The sequence below is a fragment of the Electrophorus electricus genome, chromosome 21, assembly GCF_013358815.1.
Source record: "Electrophorus electricus isolate fEleEle1 chromosome 21, fEleEle1.pri, whole genome shotgun sequence".
Taxonomy (NCBI): Eukaryota; Metazoa; Chordata; class Actinopteri; order Gymnotiformes; family Gymnotidae; genus Electrophorus; species Electrophorus electricus.
Window position 1 is genome coordinate 12,852,873 of NC_049555.1, and position 18,871 is coordinate 12,871,743.

Below are 18,871 nucleotides of genomic sequence, written 5' to 3' on the forward strand. Positions count from 1 at the left end.
ATCACTTGGCTTCTGCGTCTTTGACAAAACATACACCTCAGTGCAGTGCAAGTTGTTTTATTGAACGGACTGAGGAGACGGCACAACGCCTTTCCGGAAAAATCTTACTTTGCTACATTTATTGCTTGCTTGGTATTTCTACTCCATTTCATTTTCCTCCTCTCTCTGTCTCTTTCTCTCTCTCTCTCTGTCTTTCTCTTTCTTCCTCTCTCTCTCTCTCTCTCTCTCTCTCACACACACACACACACACACACACACACACACACAATCTCCCTCTCCTTTTTCTAGCTCTCATGCCATTTTTATTATAAGCCCCTTGTCAGCAAACTCTCTTTCCCAAACCTCAAGTTCATTATCATCAATAAGTCAACCCATACACTGTCCTTAACAGGCATGCCGTGAGGTCCTCCTGCACTACCTTTTTTGGTGCAATGTAAACCAATTTGCTTTCCTCTCCCCATTTCAGATAGTATTAAACAATGCCCTCTGAGCGCGCAGCTGTCTGAAAGGGGATGATTTATTGCAGAGTGAGAAGTCTTTGAGTCGCTTTGTGAGGCTGTGCAGTGCAAAATAAGCTCATTTATATTCCATATTGCCACAGCCTCCTCACTTAATATTCCTGTCAGTGAACGCAAGTCACTGGATTCACTGTGCCTCTCGGTGTACTAACATTATTAAACACAGTTCATCACATTATAGTAATGTGGGGAGAAGAGCTCGGATATAAAAGCACAGGTTAAGAGAGCCATCGGGAGCTGCTGGCTGAGATTTGCCAATCTCCTAATAGCACTTCCATGAGAGGTGCTTTTCTCACCATTATCTTCTAGTGTTTTCCTACTGCTGCAGTGAAAAAAAAAAAACAGTAAAAGCTTTAAGTCCCACTATTTAGTGCATGGTTTTTGCATCAAATGAACAAATGAAAAGAATAAATTAATGATTAAACTATAGAACATGGACTCAAAGACTGTGAGGCTTTCTTTCAATGCATCAATAGAGCTTTTCTATGGCTATTGTTAAGGGCTTTTATATACACGAGCTCTGAGCGATTCCATATTCACAACATGTACAGCACGGCTCCAAGGCCAAACCTTCATTCCTCGCGTTTTCTATACTGTGAGGCTAAAGTGAGTGATGTGATTGATCCTTAATGCGCAATTCTGTAGCTGCGCATAATTAACGTGACATGAAGATGCAGCACGACTTTATGCCCTTTATTGGAACGTGTGGGTGGGAAACCCACACGGAGATTAGAGAAAGATGAAGACCACGTGAGTTGTTTCCCGACAGCAGTATCACATGGAACAACAGAACGAATCCGGGGGAAAGAAACTGGAGCGCTGATGGATCCTGCATGCCACTCATTTTAGCAACACTCCATGGCTTGTGGAAGCAAGATAAAGTGGGTACTGAAGAGGGTCTTAGTGCAGCACACTTTGGTGAGTTTCCTGCTTTAACTGACCCAATAAAGCAAGTAATGCACTGATGGGATGAACGAAATGTTTGAAATGCAGGGGAATCACCAGAATGCGCTGGACTCGGTCTGAGTGACACAGTCTCTATTAGCCATCTGGGAATATGCTAAACTGGGAATCAAGGAGTCTGTGGGAATTACAAGCATTTTTCGTAATATGCAGTGCTTTCATTTGTATGGTTAAGGAGTACATTCCATGCAAAAACAAAAACTGGCAAAACTGAATGTTATGATCAAAAGTCCAAAAAAACATTTTGATTTTGTCTTATCTTTTTCTTCCCCAGGTCTCCAGATCCAGGAATCCAACGGTTAAGATTCAGCAAACTAACAAATGTACCTCCAGATCAGTATGAGGCCTTTTTTCTCCGGTGTGACTCTTCGATCACGGTGTTATATATAATCCCAACGCACCTGTAAGCGATATACTGACAGAACCAGAGATGGTGAGCGAGTCCAAACAGGCTACATGGCCTGGTCAATACCATGGCCTTCATCTGCCCACTTCAAAACAAGCTCCTCATGCTGTGATTGTAGCTTGTTTGACTGTTGTATCAAAGACATTGCAGGGGGTTGGTGTATGGCCAACTGGGGTCCATTGATCGACCTTTCTGATTGGCTCCATTACAGTGCTACAGAGCTCGGTTTCGTTTATCATGGGCATGGAAAGGTCTTGGAGATTTTGGACAGAAAGCTGGAAAACAATGGAATTGTCGTACCATGACTTCACCCCCTCCATCCATATGGAATATACCATCCACGAGGAAATTATTATCCTGACTGCTATTCTGTCAACTGTTAATCATCAATTAGTCACTGTGGTCAACTACAGCTTAACAACACTGGCAGCATTTGAACCTTACAGACACAGAGAAATAAAAAATGCCCTTTAATAAATATTCAGTATATACACATACAGCATTGACCTCTTAGCAGACATACAAGTATGAAGTTCGGTTCACTTATTTCTTTTAGGTGAAGGCTCTTCCGGAGCACCAGCAGATGAGGTCTCTCCTGTAACTACAACAAAAAAGAACCACAACAACTTTAAGTCTTCATTGATATGCATCACAAACATGCAGAGGTTGTGTGTGCCCTTTGACCCAAGAAACTCTGGTTCCAGTGGGAGCACAGTTCAGTTGATGTTTCGTCACCACTGCAACCACAGTTTCCATACAGAACAGCCTTGCATCACACTGTAGTCTGTGTTGTTGTTTTGCTTGCCAAACAGCACTTGATAAACAGCATTTGCAGTGAGCTGCATCACTGATACTAAGGCACTGATTTAAAAAAAAATACTTCAAAGAACTGCTTTTCTGCTACTGCTCTTTGTCTTTAAACAAAATAGCACTAACTGAGGGCATTTAGCTTAAAGTGTATTATAAAAAAGATAATGCTAAAAAGAAATATCTATTATGTAACATGTGTTATACTTCCTTCAGTTATAATCAACTCCATAACTGCTTTAAGCAGTGGACTTTTTTCTATTTAAAGTAATTCTGTAGCTACTGTGTTTTGGTTTAAGACACAATTTCTCATGGTTTGTTTTAGTGTGTCTGTATACTGAGTCATTATTGAAAGTCAGAGGATTGAGTTTGTAAAATATGCACTACACCAAAAAGCATCCACAAAGTTCATAACTTCAGATATTTTCATTTCTTCAGTTGATAAGGTATGTTTAATGTGGTTTGGCATTTTAACTATATGTAACTGCCTCAGTTAATGTATGCCAGGAGACTCATATGAATAATGCTATTAGTGTTAGCAAACCATGATTTAAAATAGATCATAAAACAATAAATTATCAATTAAACATTTTCCAACTCAATCACTTTGAAGACTTGTCATGTTGACTTTTTATACACATGGCCTTACACATAGGGGCAGTGGTAGCTCAGTGCAGTGTACTTGACTAGTAGTCAGAAGGTTGCTGGTTCAAGCCCCACCACTGCTAAATTGCCCCTGTTGGACCACTGAGCAAGACCCTTAACCATCAATTGCTCAATTATGACTCAGTCATAACTGTAATTGCCTTGGATAAAAGTGTCAGCTAAAAGCCATAAACATCATAGAAAATATCTTGCTAAAGTTCTTACATTCATCTCTGCCAAATTATATATAGAAAAGGTAGCCTAGTTCTGAATAGAATCAGTAGTTTAGCATGTGTTTTTTATTGTTGTTGTTGCTAATGGATACTAAAATAATGTATTCTTAAAAGAAAACATTCTTAAAAGAATACTGGTAGAAACCAAACCTTAGATCTGATCAAAGATTTTATCCTTAACAAATAAAATGTGTAATATAATAATAACACTCTACTACACATCTCACATCTGTCCTGAGCTATTGTTTCAGAATCAGTACAAATGACAAGTTTAGGGCAAGGTGCTTTCTGGAGAGAACATGAATGCTGCTGTATACTTACATTCAGGTGGCTCAGTCTTGCTCCATTTCCTTTTCTGAGAAATCATCTGTTTGATCTTCTGCAGTAGTTCAATGACCTGAAACTCGTCACCCCTGCTCTTATTGTTGAGAACATGATACCTGTTTTTACACCGTTCTACCAGCCACTTGAGTTCTTTATTTGCTCCCTCTATTCGCTGTTCAATAGTACCCTTTCCTAGCCAATCTCCCCTGGAGAAGAGCACCATGGTGTGTTCCCAAACATCAGCACCCATAAGCTCTAAATGTTCCTGCACGGCAATCTTATGTCTTTCTATAAAGGGGGCCCCTAAAGGATAAACCATAAGAAAAACGTGAGCACCTTCACCAATCATCTCAAGACCTCTCTTCAGTTCCTGTTTAAGTTCCTCAGATGAATCCTCTGCAGAAACCCAGTTCCAGCTTGGTGTGTCCACCACAGTGACTTGGAAGCCTGCGAATGATTTAGTTTCCATGACACACACTTCAGTTTGTGCCCCAATGCTGAAGACATCCTTGTGTAGAATGGTGTTTCCACATGAACTCTTCCCTGCCCATCGTCCACCAAGCAATATTATTTTCAAATGTTCACTTTCTGTTGAAGGACAAAAAAATGTGATTAATACTGGGGGAAAACCCCAGTGTCAGCCAAAGCTATAGTAGTTTACTGTACCAGCATCACACAAATATATAGTAGTTTATTGTACCAGTGATACCAAAAGCTACAGTAGTATACTGAACCACTGTCACCCAAAGCTACAGTAGTTTACTGTACCAGTGTCACCCAAAGCTACTGTAGGTTACTGTACCAGGGTCCAGGGTCACTCAAAGCTATAGTAGTTTACTGAAGCAGAATCAGCCAAAGCTACATCAGTTTACTGTACCAGGGTCACTTAATGCTACAATAGTTTACTGAACCAGTGTCAGGCAAAGCTACTGTAGTTTACTGTACAAGTGTCACCCAAAGCTACAGTAGTTTAGTGTACCATTGTCACCAAAATATATAGTAGTTTACTGCATCAGTGTCACCCAAAGTTAAATAAGTTTACTGTACCAGTATCAGCCAAAACCATAGTTTACTGTACCAGCGTTACCCAAATATATAGTAGTTTAGTGTACCAGTGTTAGCAAAACCTACAAAAGTATACTGAACCAGTGTCACCCAAAGCTATAGTTGTGTACTGTACCAGTGTCACCCAGAACACTACTGGATCTAACATGGTATTGCCTGTGGAAGTCGGAGCACTGCAGATCACATGGACTTATCTTTAAGATAAAACTTTTCCAATTGCTAGTTATTTTTAATATATCCATAAAAATTGCTCATCAAAATATTGTAGCAACACTTTTAATTGTGCTATTTACGTATATTTAAAATCAAGTACTTTGTAAAAATATATTTTAAAAGAGGACTTCTACTGGAGTGATTTTTTACCAAGGATATATGCTTCAAGTACGTGTCCAACACTGATTAATGCTATGACAAAGCCAACATTACCATCTATTACCAAGCCTTGTCCAGCGATTTAGACATCAGTGAAAATGTCACATTTTATAAGCTAGAATTTTTTAAATATTTGCTTTCTACATTGCAGGTGTCCGCAAGCGTTGAGTGCACTCGCCCTGTACTGTTTCCCAAGCCTGCGTTTTTAGCGTCATGTACATCATGTGGAAAGCTGAACATTTACACACAAGCCGAAGCCATCGCACCACTAACTTCACTAAAGTACCTTATTATTCCAGTCACATACTGGAGTAACGAACACTGTACTGGCTGATTTACCCCGCTCGCACAGTGCAGACTAGTCAGATGCCCTTCACCTGGGTGTTCCGTGGCAGTTTATTCCATAATTCCAGTTTTATTTACGTGTAATAGACTCACCCGAGGCGGAGGCCATAGTATGTCTTCGACAAGTTAGCCAGCTAACCTCTAAATCTGCGGGAACGGAAAACTCTTAACTTTGAAACTGAAACCAGGACGATTACAGTATTTAGCCTGCACTACCTGGGACTACCACAACAGTGAGTCACAAACCAGTATCCCGGCCTAGCGGGCGAAAGACAAAACCTGTCAACACCTGCCTGCACGCGAGGGCAGAGTCTGTAACGTCACAAAGCGAAACCAAACGAAGGCGCGAGCTGACGGGTATGTTGCTGACGTCACTAAGGTATGGGCGCGGATCAAGAAATTCCATAATGCAAGGTTGAGTAGGCCATTTATTGTAGAAACATTTTTTGTTATAATTGTAAATACTCTTTACATAGCAATAGCAATCAATAAATCAAAGGCTTAAACGATAATAAAAACAAACAAACAATCAATTCATTTGGACTACTTTGGGTATTTACATTTATTTTATCCAGGTTGTTCTTTTCACTGTTTTTTTTTTTTAATTAACAAACATCTTGCATTAATCTATTCACAAACTGTATTAATCACACATTTTTCTCATGTTTGTTAAAACGTTCCATTTAAAAAAAGTTACTTAATCTGCAGTTTAATCGAAAGGGCAGTCAGTTACTTAAACCCTCTGTTTTCATCATTGTTGGGCCTTCATAAAAGATTCTCAGTATGTCAAAATTAAGGTTACCTAAAACATTGCATTAGATCATTGCTGTAGATCACATTAATCAGTGAGTGTAGGCTAAGCTTAGATGTGAAAATTGAAAACACAAACTGGCTGTTAGCATAAACTTGGTGTTATCTTAAACAAAATTTACATATGGTTTAAGGAGGGGGATATCTGTCAGGGAAGAGCTATGTGCATTTGTAACCTCTCTGCTTGCAGGACTTTCTGCAGAAATAAACATTCTCATTCATAAGGCAAACTGGTTTGGAGTTTATCATTAATCCTTAATCATTAATCAGTAAGCCATCTTTTTTGCCACATCAATGAGCCTTGGTCACCCATGACCCTGTTGCCTGTTTACTGGTTGTCCTTCCCTGGACCACTTTTGGTAGGAACTAACCACTGCATAGCGGGGACACCCCACACGACCTACCATTTTGGAGATACCCCACAAGACCTGCCGTTTCTGACTCATTTGACTAGCCATCAAAATTTGACCTGTGTCAAAATCACTCGGATCCTCACCCATTTTTTCTGCTTCCAACACAAAATGTTGGGCACTTCACATGTCTGTAGTTTTAATGTTATGGCTGATCATTGTATATTCATTTATGTTCGCAGATATTAACACTAGCTGACATCTCTATTCAATTGCAATCTCTTATGCAATGCAGGCTACACTTTACTTGAACTTTATTAGTTGTCACTTTTTTCACATAAAATCCCCCAACACACCTGCAGTTCGTTAGAGTTCGCTCTGATACCATATCCTGTTATCCCTGTTTGAGTAACACTTTGATGCATCTTCCCACTGTATTTTTAACATTGGCTATATACTAATACCTCTGCTAGTGTCACTGATAGCCCTTGTTTTCTCATTAAGGCCATGTGCTCAAATATCCAGTATATGCCTGTTTATTATAAATGGTATCTAAGGAGGAATTACTCAGAAAGACTTAAAGTTTGCATGACTGTTTATATTAGTTCACGCAGAAATCTTTTTCTGAGTCATACTGAATTGGAACCTGGTGGCGAAAGAAATTCCACTTGAGCAGCATAAACAAAATGTAGCTGCCACATACTGCATGTTGAAATGGAGGAAACTCCACCAAACACTGACTTCATTTGAAGTACTTAAGTACTTGCATTAATGTATGATGTTTCCTGAGATCTGAGGGAGAATTTTCCAAAGCACACTTTTGAATAGTTAACAGTCCTTTCACTATCCAAAACATCTTCTTTGCCTCTATCAATGATAAAACATCTAAAATTCAAGCTTTACTGTGTATGTTTTGATCCACTAGAAACATATACTGTACTGTATATCACACACCACAGTGGTTATCTAATACAGTCATGAGTCCTGGGTGCCTATATTGAATGGACTAAAAAAAATACTGCAACTTTTGTTTATTTTATGGAAAGGCACGCATTACTTTGAGCAGATCAAGTTATTGTAGGGATGTGATGAGACAGGATTTACTGCCCTGTTCCTTTGTGTGTGTGTGTGTGTGTGTGTGTGTGTGTGCATAGTGTGAACGACAGATCAGATCCCCCCACCTTCCTGGGTAAAGTTATACTGCTCCAATATGTTACAGATGGGACATCTGGAACATATCTTTAACAATATGGGCATGACAAGCTATGTGTAGCATAATGTGAGAAACCTCACAGACCTTTTTTTCACACAGCTAATATTCGCAACCCAAGGCACTTATACTCTGGGCCATGGAGATTTATTTCAGGGTTCAAATTATGAATAAATCCTGTAGGAATTTAACCACATAATAATGACTGAACTCTCATAAAGACAAACTCCGGGGAGGTCTCCAAATAACTATATGTTTAAAAATTTCCCTGTGTCAAACTTTTCATGACATAATTAAAGTGATAGATTAAATCCTAAATTCAATATACAATTCATGACCAAAGGTATGTGGACACCCCTCCTAATTGCCAACAGGTGTATAAAACCAAGCACATATCCGCGCAGTCTACATAGACAAAACAACAGCAGCAGAATGGGTCGTACTGAAGAGCTCAGTGTATTTAAATGTCACAGGATGCTGTTTTGTGAAACCTCTACCCTGCAAAAACTGCCTTGGTCAACTGTAAGTGCTATTATTGTGAAATGCGTCAAGGAGTAACAACAGTTCAGCCAAGAAACGATGGACTATGCATTCTGACAAAGCAGAGACCGGAGAGTCCTGAAGCGTGGAGGTCCTCTGTTGCATCACTCACTAACCAGCTCCAAATTGCCTCTGAAAGCAACATCAGCACAAGAACAGTGTGTTGGAGCTTCATTAAATGGGCTTCCATGGTCAAGCAGCTGCACACAAACCTAAGTTTACTATGTGCAATGCCAAGTGTCGGCTGAAGTGGTGTAAAGCATGCTGCCACTAGACTCTGAAGTCCTAATGAGCTCATCTTGGTGTGATGCAGTACCTGTATGTTATCATCTTAGCTTGGCAAATTTTCTAATAAAATAAACCAAGGAATTGGTGACATGCATAAGCCTAACATCGAGTTGCCAGTTTATTAGGTGAATCCTGCTGTCATTATATAAACTATACATTCCAACCAGTCATTTAAGGTCATGTGTCTGATTACAGTAATCTGGTGATGATCAGTGACCCTGTGGACAAAATCAGCCTGTTCAGAAAGCTGAAGGAAATGGCAAGAATTGTGCCAGCAAACAGATGAGCCTCAACCAGGAAATCACATCTGATTTCAACATCGGTGTACAGAATTTCATCACAGAACACACTACTATTCAGACTTTGTCTCTAATGGGCTGCCACAGCTGACGACACGTTGGGTGATGCTACTTGTCATTGAAGAACAGAAAAGCATGCCTTTACTGAACACTGGAGCATGAAAACTAGACCACTGCAGACCTCAGAGGAATATATATATATATATATATATATATATATATATATTCATGTAAGATTGTATTATAGCAGCCTGGTAGCCTGAGTACAACTGCAGGGTTCTTTTTATTGACAGAAATCCAGATAAAACAGTGCAGAGTTGAGGCCACGAGGCAAATGCAGAATCAGGAAATAGATGATGGTCAAAAAACACAGTGAAACTAGTTTCAAAGGGTAGGCTGACCTTCTGGAAGAAAATGAGGAACAGGCACAAATCAGAAACCAGTAAGACTAGGACATACAGGAAATAGCCTACAAGAGCACAGCACAAGGGTACGCCATGACTCATGCAGCTAGGTTGTAATTAAAGCTACTGTAATCGATGTTGCATTTTATGCTAACTTGCCTTCACTTGGCCTTCCGGTGTGTGCACACGTAAAATGATTGACAAGCAGGGATTAATGCCTCCTTGTAAAGAAGTAATCTGATAATACTGCCGGCCCATGCTGAACTTTTCACATGATGACAAAGCAGTGGAAAGTCACAGAAGGTTTTCTTTATCTTTTTTTCTTTTTTCTCAGAGCCATTTTGGCAATAGCTAAAAGGACGTAAAACAGTTTAGCCAAAGTGTTTTTCAAAAAGTTAATTTACAGCATCTAAGTAAATAGGTGACTATGGAGAAGAGGAGAAACAGTTGAAGATTAGGAGACCGGCGAAGCTGAATGTGGTAGTGAGTCTGGGGGCAACAGCAATATTGAGTTCAAGAAATCAATAGTTCCTATAAAAGATCTGAAATCCAAACCTTACACTGTCTTCTAATTAAATTCAAAAGACAGAGCTTTAGAAGATGCTGAACACTGTTTTTGTAGAGGGTAAAGCACACCTCCTTTATCTATTAAGAAGACCAATTGTAGTTAAAGAAATTGCTTTTGTTACTTCTAATTAATAGTGGGGATTACATTTACATATGTCACTTCATATCAATAATCCTTGAGGCCTTAAAGAGAACCAGTGCCTATATTTTTGAGCTGAGGGACAATTGAGAGGAACTTCTGCATTGTACTGAAACAGCCCACACGTAGACAAAACACATAAGATGCACACACAGACACACAGACATTTGTGTCCATTTCAAGGCAACTCCATGTATGTGCATGACACCTCAAAAACCTTAAAAGTTTGATTCAACCTCAGTATTAAACTACAGTTACCATACAGTTATTTAAGGCTTTTAGTGGATTAGTGAGTTATACTTTTAAACTTTTCACCCTAAAGTAGTTTTAAAACTGTTTGGAAGACTCAGCGCCATTTTTTCCACACACAACTTGCAGAAATATCAACAAAACATCATGGGAAGTTACACTGCACGATCCCCAGACTATATGAGAAATGATCACTATATCTTTGCACATTGCTGAAAAATGGCTTAACCTGTAGGATGATAAATGTTTATTCCCTTACAAGGATTATACATCATATTTGACCTGATATAAAGTTCTCGTGTCACGATTTAAAACACCAGCGAAAGATTATGCACCATATTTTATGGTCTGCATTTATTTTCCCATAAACATTCTGGATTTTCATGTCAGTCCAAACTACTAAATGGATATTCAAAGTAATAATATAATAGTTATTCAGAAACCTCAAAACAAAGATGGCTTGGCAAAGATGGCTTGAAAAACAGACAAATGAACATACAAATACATCACTGATCAAATGACTGAATAAATTAATATTATAGCCAATCTCTGATAAACAGGACCATTCCACGTCAAATTGTCAACAATCGACTTTCTGTCTTTTATTGTTTCAATAACTCCATAAACCATAATTCCATAAACCATAATTGTGGGAAGGTTGTTGCAATTTTTATATCCTGAACTGCTTTGTGAACCCTATTAAGAATGCTGTGATCTTGACCTCAGTTGAGATCAGTAGCCCTGATTGCGTACACTGCCATATTTCATGCAGCTCAGCACCTTGATGGATTAAAGATATATTTAAAACATTCTTCTATGGTGCTCACTGGGATCATACATTTTTTAAACTGTAGAAGCTGTCAGAAATGTTTCATCTGCTACAGGGGAAGGGGGAGAGGGTGCTTTCATTTCCGATTTTGCACTTCACACGTCATTGTGGAATAATAAGTACAGGTACATAAAGACAAATAAAAAGACAGGAAAAACAATAAACAATCGGACATCTCTAGGGTGCAAACAGCATCTCCTCTCTCTCAAGTGTTTGGATTCGGCAAACTGCTTTCATTATAACTTCACTCGAAGCTTGGCTGTGTTTTGGGTGCAGAGGGGCGGGAATGGGAAAGCTCCCAGATCCCAGGACTGGATGTTGATTGGATGAGAGCAAAGGAAGAATAATAGCCTTTGATGTGGGGGAATAAAAGTAGCAGCTTCCCAGCTTTGAAGGCTGAATGTTAGGAAATGGCAGACTAATTGGTGGTGTAATCTCAGAGGACATTAGGCTAGCGGACAGAGAGGCTTCTACCATGCCGGAGCTCAAAGGTTGATGCACCAATTTGAAGAGAATTTATTCACTGTTTTAGTTAGTGACATATGTGCAAAGGATATAATAATATCAGTTATTATCTGTGAGTCTCAGTTATATCATGGTCTGTTTTGCAGACTTTTAGGGGTTTTGTGGGTTGGTTCACAACTCATTGTCAGTTGAGAGAATACATAAATATAAGCTGTTAAGATGAATTTCGATTGCCGTTCACGACTACCATCTAAAACGGGAGTGGAATAAATGAACTGCTTTCCAATGCTACAGCAAAAGAAAATATTTTGGTTCAGTCACCTTTCAAATATGGATAGTGAACCTCAGAACAAGAAGCTGATTTTCATCTGAACGTCGTTGTTCAGGGGGTTTCTCTCCCGCCAGTGCTGATTATGTTTATGCAAACAGAATTGGACTTTTTTCGATCAAACACACCGAACCGCATCTCGTATTTACTTCAGCGGATCATACCTTTACAACGGACTGAATTATTAACCATGTGGATCACACTGAGAAGGGGAAAAAATGCAATGCAGCAACTCTGGGTATTTTTTGGGGGGGCTGCTGAAATATTGATCTGAGGTTACACTAACAGCAGAATCCACCTCTGCAGCCCTCACTGCAGTCCAAAAACAGATTACAAGAACAGAGGAGCAATAAAAAACAGAAGAGATTGAATTTTTTGACTCAGTTTTGCTGTAATTCTGTTTATTGTTTTCTTTACCTTAATAAGGACTGACACCTTTAGATTAATTACAGTTCTGCTATGAAAAAAGAAATAAAAATAATGACCTACAGTCATTAAAATGGAGTATGTTAATCTTTGCTGGGTAAAAGAAGGGAAGATGGAGAGGTTTTAAATGAGATGCCGTTATGTTATTCCAGACCTCATTAAAGTTTCAGTACCCAGCACATTTCCATGAATGGCATTATTCAAATTATGCAAAGTCACATCAGTCTGCCTATTGGGCGATGCGGAGTCCTGACCACAGCAATGACACTGGTAAAAATCCTTACCGAGGCCGGCACAACACTCGGGATCCCCCCGTGTGTTTACGCTGGGTTTGGCAGTGGATCCCGCAAAGCCTTGCTGTATAGTTGGGAATGCCATCCTCGGGTCTGATTCACACGCTGCTTCTTGTTATTCTCCCAAATTGGCTGCGTCCTTTTCCCCGTCCGTATCCACATGTCTGGGAGTAGTTAAAAGACTACAGGTGCTAAGCTCTGCCTCCGCGTGCCTCCAAACGGCCTCAACACAGCCGAACGAGAGCACTAATTACTCGACTAAACCACTCTGCCTGCTGAGTCAGGATGGCAAGCCACAGTAGAAGCATAACCCTACTGGTTATTAAATGTACTGACTATTAGAAGTACTGGTTATTAAAACTACTGAGTATTAAAAGTACAGACTGTTAAAAGTACTGACTATTAAAAGTACTGGCTATTAAATGTATTGACTATTAGAAGTACTGGTTATTAAAGTATGACTAGTAAAAATACTGGTTATTAAAAGTACTGACTGTAAAAGGTACTGACAGTCCACTCTATAGGTTTCACTGGCTTTGCTCTACATGCTTGCATTCTAGGCTTGTGAACAAGGCTGAGGAGTTCCTCACCTACAACAGTTTTGTGTGTAAGGGCCTATCAAAGAACTTATAAAGCACCATGAAGTACATGGACCTTCAAGTTCAGGCCATGCTGAATGTAGCAAATAATTAAGGAAAAGCCCCACATATTGCACTATAAATCTGTGACAGAATGAAACAGCTAATGCAACCAGAAGCTGAGCAGGAACAGGCATTATTGGAGCCAGCCCAGGTGGAAGGGCCAGCACAATCCCCCACTGTTGATCGAACCTGATGGTGCCTGTGCTGTGTTTAGAGGAGCCTCTCTCTGACCACGCTGCACTGTTTGCAACCCTCTCGTTCTGGTTCCAGCACTCCATGCACCACGTCGGGGCCGACTCATTAAGGGGCGATGCATCTTCAAAACATCTCTGCACCTAGCAGGAAACCACAGGGCTGAAACCACTGATTTTAGGCCTTGCCTTCTGCTCTAACGGTTTCAAATAAAGTGACTGAATGCAGCTCATTTGGACAACAAAACATTTACAAAGAGAAACACCTAACAGCCACAGTGGATGATAACGTCGGCTAAGGCATCTGTGCAAGTGGTAATTGTGTCAGTTTATGTCCAGAAACACTGGCTCTGTAAATATGGACACATTGGGTCTGTAAACATGTGAACACTGGAGCAGATAAATGCTATTTCAAAATGACATATGAAAGACTTACGTATAGGCCTAACAGCTATGTAAATGACCATCATTCATATACACATTATTACTTAATTATCCCTCAACAAAAAGTCAGGGAGAACCATATTGAAGTATCATGCATTCATTTACAGATACAGGCCCAAATGTATAGCAGCCACATGGGCTGCAGTGTGTCTCAATATACAAAGGAACAGTGCTATAATTGTGCTTTTGTGCACAGAGGTATGGGTGCATTTAACAATGCTAATAATTTGAACAACAATGTACAATGTATGATATTGTATAACAAATACTGTGGTCACATGTAATAAAGCTGTGTGTAATTTTAGATGACCTTGGTGTTATTGGCACAGAGAGAAATCATTTGCACACTGCGTCCAAGTTGTAATGAGGGTCTTTGAGACCACAAATGTGTGGGGGAACGGGAGGGGAGAGGCAAAGGGGTCCAACAGACCAGGGAGGAGAAGAGGTCTTGTGCATCTTTTTACACGCGCACACACGCGCACACACACGCGCACACACACATACACACACGCACACACACACGCACACACACACACACACACACACACACGCACACACCATTCCTTGCCTCAGACCTATATGAGCAATATGAATGAATTACAGTTATGAATTGTGTGGGTAATGTGAATGAATTCATTTGAATATATTACCAATCTATCTAAAATAACAGCTGTTCAGATGTTCAGGAAATGAAACTGCATTATACAAATGTATGCTGAAAAAACGCTACCATATTTTAGTTTTCCCGTATGTCAGATCAGTGGTTATCATTGTTAGAATCACTGTCAATACCAAAGTCTGGGTCAGAAGAAGCAGATGTTTGTGTGTTTATACTTAACAGTTATGGTTCAGTAATGCTATGATCTGGTCATGTCTGTGTCCAGTTACAGCATAGCATTACAGGAAGACCTTAAACAAAAACTTTGTTCAACTGTCACTGTTAACTCATTAAAGCTGTTTTGTGATGTTGCAACATGCACAATGGCTTTAACTGAAATGGACAAATTAGCTGGCCCAATGTATGGTATCTTAGAGAGAAAGGATGGAACAGAGAGAGAGAGAAAGAACCTGAAGACACTGGAAGCAGACAAGAAAAATTAGTCAGACAAAGAGAATAATGAGTGAGTCAGAAAGCTAGAAAACAAAGCAAGGGCAGAAAATTAGGTTATTTATGTAGAACAGACCAAAGCACTAAGCTTTGTTTTGGTGGTAACTACACCAGTATTCCTGTTACATCTCTCTCTGCGTTAATACAAAACACATACTATTACTCTTCTTCCTCAGGCTTTCATCAAATCTCACAACACAGTTTTATTCCCTTACACATTTGGAAACACTTATCCTTCCTCAAGTAACAAAACAGATCTGATAGTTGTATGAACAACGCAAATAAGAATCTACTTCCCAAGAGTGTCATAATATCAGAACGAGATGGTAGCGTGATCTTCATCATCACTAAAATGATGCAATGCAACTAGGACATGGCCACCCTTTTATATATGAGTTATATATAAGTTATATATAAGAGGAGGAGAGTGAGAGAGAGAAAGAGAAAGATATTTGATATTCCAAACTGTATTGTATTGAAGTACACAAAGAAATATGGCATTTCTGACAGAGCTGCTTGCTCCTACAGATTCAGACTGCACAGCTGATGAAGTAACTCTGTTCATATAGATATAAATGATAAATATAGAAACATATATAGATATAAATTTGCGGTTGCATATTGTGTGTGTACAGAAAGGATAGAGAGAGTACATGTGTGCACTGGTGATAGTAGTCGCACTGGTGAAGACTCATCGGCTCCTCTGTGCTTGTAGACCAATTGAACTGAGCAGTAATATTCTAATTGCATCCATCCCATTAAAAAATCTTGTTTTCCTTGATTACTTTGATGTTCAAATGGGAGCACAGGGGCCATTCACATTTATTTATTTATTCTACAGTGCTGTCTGACTCTCCCTCTCTCTCTCTCCCAATTTTATTGGCACAGTAGTTGAATTACTGCATCCATGCACAAGTATAAATGATCTGCTCAATAGTGCAGCACTCCAGTGCCCCCTAGAGGGCAGATGTGGTAGTACACATTTCAGCCATTCAAAGCATGTTTGCCATCCAGGCTTCTGGATTTATGATTCCATTCCCCTTCTGAATGAAATTCCATTGAACTGCATTGTTTGTCTCTACACTCTTGGCATTAGTCATGTCATCCTGAATACAATGTGGACATCAGTCTAACTAAAGGCACGAGCTGTAATAACATCAGGGTCAATTTCCAAACAGCTACACTGGCAGTGGTAGAACTGCAGTGGAAGAGAAGCAGCAACATTAAAGCCTTTATATATATATATATATATATATATATATATATATATATATATATATATATATATATATATATATAAGCACAGCATCTATAGTGAGCAATTCAAGTGTTCAGTTATTTCACCTCTCTGACCTTAAATATAACCTACTCCTCCATCAAAACCCAATCTCATTCCATTTCTATCTCTCTCACACACACATATATGTACTCACACACACTGTGTCCTTCTTGTTAGTGGGGAGACCTACATTCCCTTATGGGTCTGCTGTCATGAGTAGTACTGAGTACTGCTCCAATCTTACACACTCCATCGCCCCACTAACACTCCCCACACACACACACACACCTCCCTCTCAGGTCACTTCAGCATCTCCACAGGACAACGCAACGTATTTAATATAGCCATATCAGGTGCTGTTCAGGTCTACAAGCAGACACAGGAGCAGAAACACTAATCAAGCTTTTAGGAGGCAGATACAGGTCAATCAGGAGTTTGACTTAGTGGCAGCAAACTATGCCACAGAACAGAGGGAAAGATAAAAGCCAAAGAAAAAAGAGCGCTGTTAGTCAGCAAGTTGGATAGAAAGGAAGGGAAGGAGCTCTTTCAGTAGTCACAGTGTGCATGGACGCTGCATTAAACATCTCATCTTCTGACTCAAGTCAAGCACACTGCTAGCAGCTTGACATCTGGAAATGACCATCAAATAATCAATAATGATCAATAATACATAATTTAAGAACCTTTTTTGATTGGATGATTTTCAAGATGTTTTTTACTGGTTCATTATTATTATTGTGACTATTTAATTAACTGTATTCCAATTTTGTAACCCAGTACTGAGAAATGTGACCAGATTTATAACCTTCTAAGTTAAAGTGCAGATTTTGTAATAGAATAAGCCTACGTACTTGATTTAACACACCCATCAATGCAAATTCAACAAACACAGAAAGAGAGATTTTTTTCCGGAGACTATGAATCAACCAAACAACACAGACTCTCTCTTACACACACACACACACAAAACACAGAGAGACATAGAGTAAAACAGATCCACTCAGATAAATGTGACTTTCATTAGAGATGGAAAGGTCATTATATGTGTACCATAAAACACTGCCTCTCAGATTCATTTAACGCCAAAGGCCAGTGCCCATGTACACCTCTGTGTGTGTGCATATGCATGTGCGCACACCCCCACTCCCTGACAGGCACATGTGGGCACACAGACACTGTTAAACATAGGATCTACATAGGATATGGATTTCACATTCACAATACAAACAGAAAAGAAGCTGCAGACCCAGGATCAGTATAATTGCTGTAATCAGTAATAGGTTATTTAATTTTGAATTTCATATTAATTGCAAGCACTAAATATTTTGTCCTCTGCCTAATCACCACTCAACTTGACCTCTAATTAAGAATGTAACTTTCAGAATATCTTGTTTAATTAACTTTAATTTAATCATTTTACTGGGTATTGAACAAGAAAGTGAATGTGTTGTCAGCAGTTTAATAAGCCTTCTATCTCTTAGTCCATTTCTAATTAACTTTGTGTGTGTGTGTGTGTGTGTGTGTGTGTGTGTGTGTGTGTGTGTGTGTGTGTGTGTGTGTGTGAGTGTGTGTGTGAGAGAGAGAGAGAGAGAGAGAGAGAGAGAGAGAGAGAGAGAGAGAGAGAGAGAGAGCACAAAAATGAGTAATGAGTAAAAATATCTTGAGTTATAGGCCATTATTCCTCAGGAGATAAATATTTGTACCACTTCACTGGGCTAGATACTTTGGGCTAATTACTGAGATTGTTTTTTTTTTCTTTACTTTTTTCCAGTGGTTTTATTAAAATGAATTCATCCATTTGCTGGTATTTTTTATTACTTTAAACATTTTTTGTGTGTGTGTTTGTGTGGCACCTTACTGAGAAGATGGATGAATAAGTGACTGTTTTATTGTATTTCTTTTAGAAAAACAACTACACAAACAAATCAAACACTAAATTCAATGTAGAATTGAATTAGCTACCGTGACATGTAGTATTGAATTAACTACCCTTACATTTAGTATAGAATTAGCTACCCTGACGTGCAGTATTGAATTAACTACCCTGACATGCAGTATTGAATTAACTATCCTGATATGGTATTGATTTAGCTACTCTCACATGTAGTATTGAATTAGCTACCCTGACATGTAGTATTGAATTAACTATCCTGACATGCAGTATTTAATTATCTACCCTGACATGCAGTATTGAATTATCTACCCTGACATGGTATTGATTTAGCTACCTTCACAAGTAGTATTGAACTAGCTACGCTGACATGTAGTATTTAATTAGCTATCCAAACATACTATATTGAATTAACTACCCTGACATGTAGTATTGAATTAGC

The 18,871-nt window shown here is 39.2% G+C and overlaps 1 protein-coding gene across 1 annotated transcript; it reads right to left on the reverse strand.

Moving 5' to 3' along the window:
* Positions 1-1,519: 1,519 nt before the first annotated feature.
* LOC113583790 (GTPase IMAP family member 4-like) lies at positions 1,520-5,974 on the reverse strand. The gene is made up of 3 exons (XM_027020328.2): positions 5,772-5,974; positions 3,894-4,484; positions 1,520-2,488 (listed from the first exon to the last, which is right to left on the reverse strand). Exons 1-3 carry the CDS (start codon positions 5,785-5,787, stop codon positions 2,427-2,429), a joined length of 669 nt encoding a protein of 222 aa, XP_026876129.1. The 5' UTR covers positions 5,788-5,974; the 3' UTR covers positions 1,520-2,426.
* Positions 5,975-18,871: the final 12,897 nt, after the last annotated feature.